General features: G+C 37.7%; 1 protein-coding gene across 1 annotated transcript in view; it reads left to right on the forward strand.

The window, feature by feature from the left end:
* The first annotated feature begins 540 nt into the window (after positions 1–540).
* Positions 541–14,875, forward strand: part of SNX2 (sorting nexin 2) — a 57,235-nt gene continuing 42,900 nt past the window's right edge. Inside the window, exon 1 of the mRNA XM_047083824.1 lies at positions 541–673. Within this exon, the coding sequence (XP_046939780.1) occupies positions 566–673 (108 nt within the window). The 5' untranslated portion in view covers positions 541–565. The remainder of the gene's footprint in view (positions 674–14,875) is intronic.

The raw sequence follows: 14,875 nt of genomic DNA on the forward strand, positions 1-14,875 counted from the left end.
AAATTTAAAACTCAGCTCCTTCGTCACAGTAGTTACAAGAAGGGCTCAGTGGTCATGCCTGGCCAGCAGTTACTCTACAGGACAGCGCTGACAGAGAACATTTCAATCATATCAAAGAGATCTGTGGGACAGCCTAAAGAGGTGTCTCTTTTCCACCAAACCTCAATCTTGCCCTCAATCTGTGTATAATCCAAGCCTAAAGACTGGTCCCCAAACTCTTCCACCTTCCTGAAGGACACTTGAAAAGCGGTAATGCCGGTTTTAAAAGTGGCCCAGACTTGCTACGAAGGTGATGGTAATAAAAGTGCACGAGTCTTCCACCGACAGCACAGCAAGCGGGCGGTGAGAGGGGATGGCCACCCTGACGCGGAGGTGGATGGAGAGGCGGAGGGGCGGGGCTCAGCGCCGCGCTCAGGGGCGGGCGGCATCACGAGGCCGGGGCGGGGCCGCGAGGGGCGGGGCCGGGGGGCGGGGGAGAGAGGCGGCGAGCGCGCCAGCTTTGCCGTGCGTGCTCACGTGACAGGTCCGCGAGGCCCCGCTCGCGCAGTCGTCTGGACGAGCGAAGATGGCGGCGGAGAGGGAGCCTCCTCCGCTGGGGGACGGGAAGCCCACCGACTTTGAGGAGCTGGAAGACGGAGAAGACCTGTTCACCAGTACTGTGTCCACCCTAGAGGTGAGACCGCGTCGCCATGGGTGCTGCGCTCCGCTCCTGCCGCGCGTCTCACCTTTAGGTGCCTTTCCCCTGCCGGGACTTGTCCCTCCCCACCCCCCGGGTTTGCGGGGACCTGGTCGGGGCGACACCTGTGACGCGGGCCCGCCTCTGGTACCTGTCAGTGGGCTGGAGTGTGGCCTGGGCGGCCAGCCTCCCTCACGAGACCAGCCTGGCGGGCTGGGGGTCTACCTGATCCTTTGAGGGGCCGGGACCGGCCCGTGCGTTGCAGCGCCCTTTCCCGGTTCAGCCGGCCTTCCTCGGTGTCATTTGCACCTCTTCTCCAAAGCCGAGGGTCTTGCCCTGAATCCTGGTAAACCTTACCACCCTCCCGGGCGACCTCCGCAGCCCCCTTTGAAGAGGTGCTCGCTTTTCCTTTACCAAGGGAGGGTGTGCCCCTGGGAGGGGAGAGCAGTGAACGGAGCGTTGAGTGGCCGTGGCTCTCCAGGGAGCTTGTGGATGCACTTTTCCGAGTCATGGCCCTTCATGGACTGCTAGTTCCCCTTGAGGGAGGTGCCTCTGTTTTGTATTGTTGAATGCACTTGACCGGTTTTGTCTTCTTTAGTTCTTAGACTTTTTAAGAATACGAGCGTTTATAAAATGCAAAGTTGAAGAGAGGGAGTAGTCCAGGAAAGTGCTGGTTTGGGTTTTCTGTTGTTTTTGTTTGTTTGTTTTATTTTTTTTAAGTTGCCAGGAAGAAATAACCGGTCCTCACTCCGTTTTTCCTCTTTTCTCGCATGGTCAGCGGTCTCTGAAGTTGAGTGTTCCTGTTTTTGTCAGAGGAAACACTGTTAACTCTAATTGGCCTCCTAGATCCATTTCAGGTTTGAATTGCTTTGCATTTAAATGAAGTCACCCATACTTCATAGCCCAGTTTTAAGTGTGTTGAGTGTGTGTGTGTGTGTGTGTGTGTATTAAAATGTAAGCAAATTGCCCAGAGGTTTGTTTACCTTAGGCTGTACTTCTTTATAAAGTGCTTTTGTAAGCTTTCTTGGCTCGTGCAACTCTACACCAAATCAATTGGAAATTACTGTAAAATGTCCATTATCTAAAACTCAGTTAGCTGAAACTTGGAACTTCCGGGAACCGTTTTCATCACTGACCATACTCTGCGAGTTGTATATACAGGTTCCCAGCCAAATCCCACCTCCCCTTAGATTATATGCTTCTTGAGGCTGGGGATAGTGCCTTGATCATCTTTGTGTTCCTCACAAAATCTTGAACATTTGCATTTAGTAAATGTTTGCTGGATTTATTGTCAAAACCAGTATCTCCTAAGAATTAGTAAAAATTGCCTAGCAAAACAGATGAACCTTTGAGTTTATCTTTTTAACCCTTTATACGTACCATGTAGCTGGCTTAAAATGTATTGAGAGTTAGTGTCTATGCTGAATTCTAAGACCTGTATTTCCTTTGAGGACTATGAAGGTTTTCCACCAGCTAGGATCAAAACAAACTACTGACCTAGTGTGAACTAGAATTCTGTGAACACTATTCTGTTTAATTGAGGCTTTTCAGAGTTGAGTAGCAGGAGCTGTAAATTTCTATTTCCCATTTGGATGGGACTTTTAAATAAGGTATTTGAAGAGCGCCTGGGTGGCGCAGTCGGTTAAGCGTCGGACTTCAGCCAGGTCACGATCTCGCGGTCTGTGAGTTCGAGCCCCGCGTCAGGCTCTGGGCTGATGGCTCGGAGCCTGGAGCCTGTTTCCGATTCTGTGTCTTCCTCTCTCTCTGCCCCTCCCCTGTTCATGCTCTGTCTCTCTCTGTCCCAAAAATAAATAAACGTTGAAAAAAAATTTTTTTAATAAATAAGGTAATAAGGTATTTGACTTTTTCAATAAAAGTCTGCAGAAGTTTGAGTATGAATAAATTTATCTTGGTTGGTGCAATGTGAAAGTTGTAAAGTTGGGTTTGATTGTTAATCTAAACCCCTTATGTTATATAGACTCATTCAGGTTATTAGTTTTAAGGTAATATAACAGATTTGTAAAATCATAATCTTCCTTGCTTTCCAAACTGTTATGGGGGGGATGGATCTATAGCAGTGTTTTTTAGTATACCTAAACTACTCTGAAGGAATGTTCTTTCTCAGCCCTCCACTTTTGTTTTCAAAAGTGCTTCTCAAACCTGAGAGTGTAGGGGAGACCATAGGGTTCTTGTTTGAAATGTAGATGCCTTCTCCTCACTGGAATCTGCGTGTTGAATGCTCAAGATCTTCAAACTTTATACATAACTTACCTAGGGATATATATATATATATATACACACACACACACACACATATATGTATAATTTATTGTCAAATTGGTTTCCATACAACACCCAATGCTCATCCCAACAGGTGCCCTCCTCAATGCCCATCACCCACCTAGGGATCTTGTTACAGTGCAAATTATGGTTCTGTAGGGCTGGGATGAGGCCATTATTATGCATTTTTAACACATTCCTCCTGGCATTGCTTCTGGTCCATAGACAATAATAAGTTGCAAAGCCTCAGATGATTGTGATGCAGATCATCTACTTCGAATAGTTAACCTAAACTGTAAATTGAAAGTCAGATTTACAGATAAATGTATTTTAATTAAAGAAAAAGTAAGCATTTAAAAATTTATATTATTTCTGTAGAAACTTTTTAAATTGATTGAAATTCATAGAAGTGGAAATCAAATTATAGACATCTTCCATGACAGTAAGCTTGTAATGACCATACAATTTGGTGTATGATATTAGTCTATTTTTAACACAGTATTGGATTCCTTTCCTTTCACAATTAAGAACAGTCCCATAAAGCCAAATTCAGTAAATGAAGCATATTTAAAAATTACAGTGTTTCTGTTGTGTTGTGACTATGAAACAAGAAATTGGTGGAAGCTGGCATGGGGGCAGAAAATAGAATGAGAAGGGGAAAACATCTAGTGAAGGCTTTTTGGTACCAGAGAGCAAGGCTTTAAATTGTTTACGAATATTGCTTTTTCCTTAAATGATACAACCCTAAGCTTAAAAGGTGCTTCCCATAAAGAATCATGGAGAAATAAGACAACACCTTTAAAAAAAAAAGTCAGGAAATATATGCCTTTTCTCTATTTTATACAGCTATATTGAAGTATAATTCATATACCATACACTTCACTCATTTAATGTGTACAATTTAATGGTTTTTACTATATTCACAGATATGTGCATCCATCACCACAGTTAGTTTTAGAACATGTTCATCACCTCAAAAAGAAACTCTATGGTTTTCAGCTATCACTCCTTGCCCCCATTCCCCAAATCTCTTTAAACAACCACTAATTAAATTTTTGTCTCTATAAACTGTTCTGGACTTCTGTGAATGAAATCATATGATATGTATTTTTTCATGACTGGCTTATTTCACTTAACATAATGTTTTCACAGTCTGTACTTCATTCCTTTATGGAATTGAATGAAATGGAATAATCCATTGTGTGGGTATACTACGTTTTGTTTATCCATTCATCAGTTGATGGACATAGGGGTTGTTTCCACGTTCAGGTTGTTGTTAGTGCTGCAGTAGATATTTGTACAAGTAGAATTACTGGGTCTTAGGTTAACTTTACATTTAATCGTTTGAATAATTGCCAGACTGGTTTCCCAAAGTGGCTGCGCCATTTTACATTTCCACCAGCCATGTATGAGGGTACCAGTTTCTCCACAGCCTCACCAACACCCGTTATTATGACTGTTTTTTCCATTCTGTTTATCTTAATGGTTGTTAAATGTTATTTTTGTGTGGTTTGATTGAATTGTTTTTGGTGACTAAAGATGTTGCAGATCTTTTCATGTGTTTGTTGGCCATTTGTATATCTTTGGAGGAATGTCTCTTCAGATCCTTTGCTCATTTTTTAATTGAGTTGACTTTTACTGAGTTAAAACAATTATTTATATATTCTAGATAGAAGTTCCTTATTAGATATATAATTTGCAGATGTTTTCTCCCACTTTCTTTGTTGTCTTGTCATGTTCTTGATGGTATCCTTCTAAACAGATTTTTAAAAAATTTGATGAAGTAAAATTTATTTTAAAAATTTTGTTTCTCATGCTTTTCACTGTCGTATCTAAGAATCCCCTGCCAAAGCTAAGGTCATGAAGATGACCATGTGTGTTTTCTTCTAAGAATTTTATGGTTTTGGCTCCTTTAAGTCCTTGATCCGTTTTGAGTTAATTTTTGTATATGTAATGAGGTAGGGTCCACCTTTGTTCTTTTCCATTTGGCAATTCAGTTGTCCCAGCACCATTTGTTGAAAAGATTATTCTTTCCCCCTATGAATGATAATTGGCACCCTTGTTGAAAATGACTTGACCATAGGTGCTCACACCTGGTTCTCAGACTAACCTCAGTCTAAATTTAGGTCAGTTGAAGTTAAGAAGAGGACGATAGTTTGCCCATGATAGGGATTATAGAGCATTTCAAATGAAATTTCCAGATGGGAGGCTCACAGGTCTTAAAATTCCTTTTCTCTAACCCCATGCTGCTCTAAGTGTTTGGAAGACATCCTGCTTGGTTGACTTCAGCAAATACTTGGGTATTTACCCTCTCCCGTACTATATGGATCATCATCAGAGTGCAAATATCAGCAACTACTGCAAATCTTTGAGGACAGAAAATCTCCAGTGGAGAAGAAGGAGGTGTACAGAAAACTCCGATACAGATTGTGATTTTATGGTCTGAAAACACAACCAGTTTTCACTGAAAGTACCACTGAAACATGGGGAGATTTTTATTCCTATCAGTGTTCCTGACACATAGTAGATGAACACTAAATGCTTCTCTTGGCTGGGAAAAGCTCATTGAAGAGGTAATATTTAAGAGAGACCTCAAAGGGGTAATGAAATTTCCAAGTGGGAGAATAACAAGGGTCACTTGAGGGTCAGTCCATATTCTAAGGAACCATAAAAAATTCAGAGTGGCTGAATAGAGGATGTTACAAGTTTACTATGTGGTGAAATTGTGAAGGACTTTGGAGTAGGTGGGTGAGAGCTATGAAAAATTGTTATGGCAGTAACTTGATTATCTAGGAGGATTAATGTAGTAGCAGTCTGAGGGATAAATTTGAGTGGGAGGTATTATTGATAAGTCGATGAGTTGGAAGCTATTTTAAGTTTGAGGTTGAAGACCTGAAAAAGGAAAGCAAGTGCAAATAATAAAGGAGAAAAGGAAATTGATGCAACAGTAGATGAAAAGTTAGACATCTAAAGACTTACAATGTCTCCCTGTCTTCAGGCGATTCTTAGACAAAGGAATTACAAGTTTTATTTGGGGCTACATTACAGCAATTAAGAGAACATCAAGCAGCTAGAGATGCCCATGGGCTAGAAATGTTGTTTTGGGAATGTGTCATAAACTTACTGAATGATTATATTAAACGAGGCTGGACATCTAGTCCCTGCCCTAAGGAGTGAGTGTATAAACCATCAAAAGTCAATGTAATAAACCCAGCTCTGTGAACGAATGCCTGCAATACCAGATGTTACATGTGTAATTGAAATATGTATGTGCTACAAAATAGTATAGAAGACTAGAGTGACTTAATTACATAGAAATGATCTTTGAGATCTTGAAAATGGTTGGAATTATCAAAAGAAAATAAGAGTATGACAAGGGACTGTTGACAAAGACCTGCTCAATTGGTATGTCTTGTACCTATGCAACAGGTTGTAGCAGTATATGTTTTCTTCTGTTTTCTGATCTCTAGGTAGGCCTCCAATTTTAAATGTACTAATTTTTCTGAAAATTTCTTTATGAATTACGTGTGTGTCAGAGCAAAAACATTTTGCAATCAGGTATTTTAAGGGGTGAGCACTGAAAATTATTAGAAAGATTTATGAGCAGCCTGACTCTAGTTGACCACTTTCCCTTAAAGCTATTAAAGTGAGAGATTTTAGAATGAATGGTTTTTAGTGTCTGTTAAATGTTATTATACGAAGTTGCTTGAGGCAGAGTTGCTCACTTTGTTGTGCTTTTTTCTTAAAAAGAATGAAATTTACCTTTACTGTTAATTTTACAAATACCCACTTTCCTATGAAGTTGAACTGTTGTTTGTTTTTCCTGTGATGATAGTTTTTACTAGAGGCAAAATTTACCTCAATTTTATTCAAATTTTATACCTCAAAGTTTATTCAGTTTAGTAAAGTGCATTACCACCTCACTCAGGATAGAGACCACTTCCATCACCTAAAAAAATTCTCTCACATAGTTAACCCCTTCCCACTCCCAGTCTCTGGCAACCAGTGATGTCTTCTGTCTAGTTTTGTCTTTTTTTCAGAATGTCATATAGATTGAATCATACAGTATGAAATTTGGAGTCTAGCTTCTTTAATTTAGTATCAAGTGTGAGACTCAGAGATGTTGCATAGATCAGTAGTTCAGTCCTTTTTATTTCTGAATTTAATATTCCATTGCATGTATGTCTCACAGTTGATTGTTGTTGAAAGACAGTTGTGTCTTTCACAGCTTCTTTCAACTGTGTCTTTCCAGCTTCTGGCATTAATGAGTAAAGCCAATATAAACATTGATGTGCAAGTTTTTGTATGAACATAGTGTTCATTTCTTTTGGGTAATACTTAAGGATTGCCGGGTTGTATGGTAATTATGTTTTGACTTTGTAAGAAACTGCCGTACTTTCTGCCACAACGGTTTAAGGGAGGTGAAGTCATTTGCTTTTAGTCCCATGAGTTAATGACTGTAGTAATAATGTAATTCAAGACGATATCCATTAGGGCAGTGTTCTCTGAGTCTGAAAATTGTTAATCTATGGTTTCTTTAAAACAGAAGCATGATGTTTCAATATAAAAGCATGTCAGTGTATTTCCTGGTGTCATAAAAGTTATTTTAATATAGAAATTTTATCCTTATTCCGAGAGTCACATTTTATATGTATTACTGAGTGTTGGAATCTTGACAGCTAGCCCCAGGGAAACTTTTATGCAGCTAGATTTGTCTGTTTTCATCTCTGGTCAAGTTTCTATTCATTTCATCTTTGAAATCTTATAAAATTATAGAAGAGTCAAAGGAGGGAAGGCAAGGAGGGAAGGGAAGGGAAAGAAAGCAAAGAAAGAAACTGTCAAGCTCTTTCCAAAGTAGATCTATCATTAATTACATTCCCATAGCAGTGAATGAGAATATGAGTTGTTGCACATCCTGTCTGCATTTATTAGTATCAGTTTTTCTTTTAGGTAGTGCTGAGCTTGAGACTGGCTTCTGTTGGCATGAAAGAAGTGATTGTTAAATTTTCAGGGATTTGTAAGCTGGTTATTAAACACAGCCATTGTTAAAATTAAGTTATATAAACATATTTAAATGAATTATATTAAAAATTATGGTAATAAGTATTCAAAACTTGTCACTTCCTAATTTCATTACTACTTTTTATTATTTTTATGCTCTTGAGGTCTATTGTATTTTATGGTGCAAAGTACGTATCTTCTCAAGTCCGCTTTCAGGGAGGGGTAAGCAGCCACAGCAGGCACATTTATACCACACATCAGCAAAAGCTATAAATCGGAGTCTTCTCCCCCGAAGACCTGGTTGCTAAGCATTAATCAGCACACTAGAGATTTTTAGCCATTCTAACAGGTTTCTACTGTTACCCCATTGTAATTTTAATATACAGTCTCTAATAGTGCTTTTGAGTGTCTTTTTATGTGCATATTCACTGTCTGAAAATTATCTTTAGCGATGTCCTTCCTTTCACATCTTTTGCCCATTTAAAAATTTGGATTTCCTTATTGAGTTTTGAGAATTCTTCATGTATTCTAATTATGCATCCTTTGCCAGATAAATGTTTTGCAAATATTTTTTCCTACTCTGGCTTGTCTTTTTATGCTATTAACATTAGCTTCCACAGAGCAAAATTTTATTATTTTGGTGAAGTTCAGGTTAGTTCTTTTGTTGTTGTTGATAGTACTTGGTATGTCACATAAGATATCCTTTCCTAACGCTAACCCAAGGCGACAAAGGTTTTACTTATGTTTCCTTCTAGAAGTTTTGTAATTTTTCTTTTACATTTTGGTGTAACAGGATTCATTATGAATTAATTGTCATGTGAGTTGAAGTGTCTAGTTTTTTGCATATAGATATCTAGTTGTTCCAGCACCATTTATTGGAAGATAATCATATTGTTAAGGTTTGTTTTGTGGCTGAAAATATGGTCTTTTGTGGTAAATATTATGTTTGCACTTCAAAAGGATGTATGTAGTCAGATGTTGGTGGCTGGAGTGTTCTATAATTGTTGGTCACGTTGGTTCGTTTTATTTTTCAAAATATACAACATCACCAGTGAATCCCACATGCTTTAGGCTAAGTTAAAGAAGCTAGACTTAAAAAGTTTCTTGATGAGTTGTCTTTGCATCTTTCTCAAAGATCAGTTGAGCATATATATGTATATATATATGTGTGTGTATGTTTCTGGACTCCAGTCTTTGTCACTGTTTATTGACTCTCCTTTTGCCAATTGTATGCTGTCTTACTGTAACTAAGTCTTGAAATTAGCGAATGTGAATCCACCGACTTCTTTCAAAATTGTTTTGGTTGTTCGCCTTTTTTTGCCTTTCCATATAATTTTAAAAGCTACTTTTGACTTCTACCAAATAGGTCACCTGAGATTTTAATTGGGATTGTGATAAATCCATAGATTAGTTTGGGGAGAATTAACATATTAACAGTATTGAACATTTAAGCATAAATGTACTATTTCTATTTATTTAGGTTTATTTGATTTTTTCCATCAGTGTTTGTAGTTTTCAGCATACCAATCTAGTACATGTTGTGTGAGTTTTATACCTGTTTTGTGGTTTCTTTTACATTTGCTCATTGGTGGCATGTTGACCCTCTATCCAGCAAATGTGCTTAAACACTCATTAGTTTTAGTAGCTTTTTTCTAGAGTCCTTGGGATTTTCATGTACATAATCATGCTATGATTAGAGTTTTATTTCTTTGTTTCCAGTGTTTACGCCTTAATGTAATAACTAAGATTATCGGCATAATTTTGAATAGAAGTGGTAAAGTGGATATCATTTTCCTTTTTGTGAACTTAGAAGAAAAATATTCTTTCTCTCAAATATGTTATCTGTTAAGTTTTTCTTGTAGGTGTCCATCAGGTTAAAGAAATTCTATTTATTTTCTGAAATTTTGTACTCATGAATGGATGCTGGTTTTGGCAAATTCTTTTTATGCATTTAATAAGTTAATCATGTAGTTTTCTTCTTAGGTTAATGATGACATGGATTATGTTGATTGATTTTTTTAAAACATTGAATAAACCTTGCATTCCTGGGATAAGCCCCGAAGTCATAAATGTGCTTACCCTTTTTATATGTTGCTGCATTCAGTTTGATAGCATTTGTTTCGGCTATTGTATCTGTCATGCTAGATATTTGTATAGTATTTTCTTTTACTTACAATGACTTTGTTTGATTTTCGTACCAGAAATGCTGGTCTCATTAAAGGAATTGGAGAATGTTTATTTCTCTTCTATATTCTTGAAGAGGTTGTATGGATTAATCTTCTATCTTCTTTAAAGGTTGCTAGAACTCACTAGTGAAGTCACCTGAGCATGTAGTTTTGTTTTTGGAAGACTTTTAACTTCAAATTCATTATCTTTAGTAGATGCAGGACTGTTTCTTCTTGTTGAGCTTCTGTAGTATGTGTCTTTCAAGGAGTTTGTTCATTCAGTCTAGGTTGTGAAATAGGCATAAGGTTTTTCATAATACTCTTATTTTCCTGTGACAATGTCTGTGGGGTCTCTTGGTGATGCCCTTGCCTTTTCATTCCTAATACTCGTAATTTATGTCTTCTGTTTATTCATGTAGTTTTTTGTTCATTTATTTTAATCTCTCTAGAGCATATCTTGGGATCTTTTCAAAGAATCATCTTTTTTTTTGCTTTCTTGATTTTTTTTTTTTTCTATTGTTGGTAGAGGCTTCGATCATTGATTTGAAATTTGGTTGGTTTTTTGGGTTTTTTTTTTTTTTTTGAGTATTAGTAGTTAGCTATATATTTCTTTGTAAGCACTGCTTTAGCTGCATCCCACAAATTTTGTTACTGTGTTTTGTTTTTATTCAATTTAAACTCTTCTCTACTTACCCTGGTGACTTACTCTTTGACCTCTGGATTATTTAGACATGTGTTAATTTCCCAAATTAGGGAATTTTCTCAGTAGCTTTCTATTATTTCTAGTTTAATTTGATTATGGTCAGAGAATGTTTTATGATTTTAGTTCTTTTAAATTTGTTAAGGTTTGTCTTATGGCCTAGAATATGGTCTGTTATGGTGAATATTTTGTGTGCGCTTGAAAAGAATGTATATAATCTAATGTTGCTGTTGGAGTGTTCTTTAAATGTTAAGTCAAGTTGGCTAAAGTATTTTCCAGCTCTCCTCTATGTTGCCTTATTACATACCTGTTCTATCCATTGCTGAGAGAAGAGTGCTGTAGTCTCCCAATATAATTGTAGACTTAAAATTTTTAATTTATAGTTTCAGTTCAGTTTTTTCTTCATATTGAAGCTTTATTGTTAGACACATAGACATTTAGTATTATGACTTTTTGGTAAATTGATGATCATTTTATTGTATCATCCCCTCTTTATTGCTGATAATACTTTATTGCTGATAATACTACACTTGATCTTAGCCAAAAGGCTGAGAATCGATTGCTGATAATACTTCTTATTCAAAGTTTACTTCATCTGATGTTAATGTGGCACTCTGTCTCTGTTTTGATTGTTTGCATGATATATTTTTTCCATTCTTTTACTGTTAACTTACCTATTGTCTTTAAGTTACTTTTTTTTGTAGGGAGTATATTGTTGTGTATTGCTATTTTTATATCCAGTCTAGCTATCTCTGTCCTGTAATTGGTGTATTTAATGTAATTATTGGTGTGATTGGATTAGGTCTGTTTGTTTTCTGTTTTTCCCTCTGTTTCTACCTATGTTTCTCCCTTTCTCCTTTCTTTTGTATTATCTTAATGCTTGTAAGTATTTAATTTTAATTTATCTACTGGATTTTTTGCTTTATCTCCCCTTCCTCTAAGTATATAAATATACTTATATACATATGTATATAGAATACATATATACATATATGTGTATCTACATATATTTATAAAGAAGGTAGTTGCTGTAGGGATTACAAAATACATACCTAATGATTTATAGTCCAATTAGAGTTAATGTTATACTTATAAAAATAAAATGCAGATTCTTATGACCATTTACCTCCCTTTATATTAATTTTCACATGTATTATGTCTCTATACATTAAAAACCTTACCAATGTTTTAAGTTTTGCTTTCATAGTCATACACATTTTAAATAACTTAAGAGAAGGAAAATGGTCTATTATATTTCTCTAGTTAGTTACTACTTCTGTAATTCTTACTGTATTCTTGAAGTTCCAAGTCTTTGTTATTCATATCTGGTATCTTCGGGCTGAAGATTGTCTTTAAGGCCCTCCCCATTTTTTAGATTTATTTATTTCTTTTTTAAGAACTGGCCTGGTGATGGTAGATCCCTATAGTTTTCTTTCATTTGACAGTATCTTTATTCCAACTTTGTTCCTGAAGAATATTTTTGCTGGATATGGAATTATGTTTACAATTCTTTTTTTTTTTAATTTTTTTTTAATGTTTATTTATTATTGAGAGACAGAAGCAGAGCATGAGCATGGGAGGGGCCGAGAGATGGGGAGACCTAGGATCCGAAGCAGGTTCCAGGCTCTGAGCTGTCAGCACAGAGCTCAATGCGGGGCTCGAACTCACAAACCCAGAGATCATGACCTGAGCTGAAGTCGGAGACACTTCACCAACTGAGCCACCCAGGCACCCCTGTTCCCCCCCCCCCCCCCCAGCGCTGTGAAGACACTGTGCCACTGTCATGGTTTTTTTGATGAGAAATATGAAGTCTTTGTAATTGTATCCCTAAATGGAAATTTTTTCTTTAGCTGCTTCAAGTTGTTGTTTTTTTGTTTGTTTGTTTTAAGTAGACTTTACACTCAGCACAGAGCCCAGTGCGGGGCTTGAACTCATGACCTGAAATGAAGACCTGAGCTCAGATCAAGAGTTGGACACCTAACCTAACCAGCTGAGCTACCCAGGCACCCTTCAAGTTTTTTTATTTTTAATCTTTGGTTTTCAGCCACTTTTTATGATGTGGCTGGGTATGGTTTTCTCTGAAGCTGTCCTCTTAGAGTTAGCTTGTTCTCAAATCTGTAAATTTATGTCTTTGAACAAATTTGTGAAGCTTTCAGCCATCATTTCTTGAAATATTTTTGTGCGCTTCTTTTTGGGATTTCAGTGACATGAATGTTTGACTTTTTAATATTGTTTCACAGGTCCCTGAGGTTCTGCTTTCTTTCTTTCCCCATTTTTTCTCTTGTCTTTTATTCAGATTGGTTATTTTCTAATGATCTGTCTTCATGTTTACTGATTTTTTTCCTGTCAAGAACTGTATAAAGTCTGAAATTTTATCATCCTTGTAAGCTAACACATTAACTTGTTTTATGGTTGCTGGAAGAAGACTTGATGAAGTACCTTTTTTTTTTTAGTGTTTTTAAAATTTATTTTTGAGAGAGAGAGAGAATGGGACAGAGTGTGAGCAGGGGAGGAACAGAGAGAGAGGGAGAGACAGAATCCAAAGCAGGCTCCAGGCTCTGAGCTGTCAGCAGAGCCTGATTCCTGGCTGGAACCTGTGAACTGCAAAATCATGACCTGAGCCAAAGTCAGAAGCAAGTCAGAGGCTCAATCCGACTGAGCCACCCAGGCGCCACCCCTTGATTAAGCACTTTTACTCCAAGCATAGCAGACAGCATGAGTATCATGTTTGTGACAATTTCCCTTGCCTTTTTTTTGACAGGGTGGCGTGATGGGGTGTAGGGGGGGGTTGTGGGGGGAGTGGAGGTTGATACTGTACCTGCCTTTGATCTGTGTCACAGCTGAAGAACTTGAGATTAGAGAACCCAAATCGTTTATAATAGGCAGTAAGTGTGCCTGTTCTTTGCTCTAGAGGGGACATTGTATTATACCAGACAGTAAACAAATCTAGTCTTTGGAAAAGACACAGATTACCTTTTTTTTTCCAAGGCTGTTTCCCAGAAACATTGCCATCTATTAGAATTGTAGCTGCCTGCATTGTCACACTCTTTTGCTCAACTTGGGCCACCCTTGCAGAAAAGCAGTGAAAGAAAAGAGAGAAAATACTGATGAAGATTTCTGGGTCCCCTTTTCCCAGTTCAGCTGGTTACACAAGTAAACTTTTTTCTTGGGGTTTCAGATGCCAGTGCTCTCAGCACTGCTGCTTTCATGCACTTAAGCAACTGGGTCTGGCCTCAGGTCAGGGCCAAGAGAGACAACGGGGTAGGGATCCGAAGAAAAGGAAAAAAATTTTGCACCTACATTCTCTTGATAGCAGGGGCCCTGGTGTTACAGTCAGAAAATAAAAGAGTTTTCTTGGCATCATTGCTGTTCACACTGCTAGTATGGTTCTGCAGTTGGAGCCATTCTCAGGAAAAGTTAAAAGAGAAAAGAACGGGGGGAAAACCCATAAAATTCACCCTCACATTTTTGTCTCTTTCCCCAGTCTACCTGACATTAGTTACTTTAAGTCTTTGTGCATTGTACTCTATCCAGAGATTTTAGTGTTAATCAGTGGGAGAGAAAGGGGTCTAGGGGGCTTCTTTAATGTTACTTGGGATCTTAAACACTACTTTTTAATTGAAGAGATACTAGCAACAGCCTTGGAACTTATTATAGAAATGTTCAGCACGCTACTAGGTGATGATGTAGGGAGAAAAAATAAACATTTATGAAAAATTTTGAGGTCTCTACAATTGCGTATCTTGGAGAACTAGTTCTGATCACCCAGAACATGTGCTCCCGGCAAAGAAATCATCAACGTTCCATCAGGTCCTCATTCACTGGCCGCTGTCTCCATACTCCTGTTCATCGCATGGAGAGGCAGGGGCAAAAATAAGTCCTCACTCAGCCTTTAGTGAGTGACAGCTCCAGTTTAGTGTACAAGTTATATATAGGACCTTAGTGCTCATATCTTGCTCAATACAAGAATATCTTAGTTTTAATGAATATTGTCTGGAAGCTGAATCGTGTATAGGTGCCTACTATTCTCATATATTGGCATACTATAAACAT

The sequence above is a fragment of the Lynx rufus genome, unplaced genomic scaffold, assembly GCF_022079265.1.
Source record: "Lynx rufus isolate CCGP_SWC_20201006 ecotype Redwood Valley unplaced genomic scaffold, mLynRuf1.p SCAF_1, whole genome shotgun sequence".
Classification (NCBI taxonomy): Eukaryota; Metazoa; Chordata; class Mammalia; order Carnivora; family Felidae; genus Lynx; species Lynx rufus.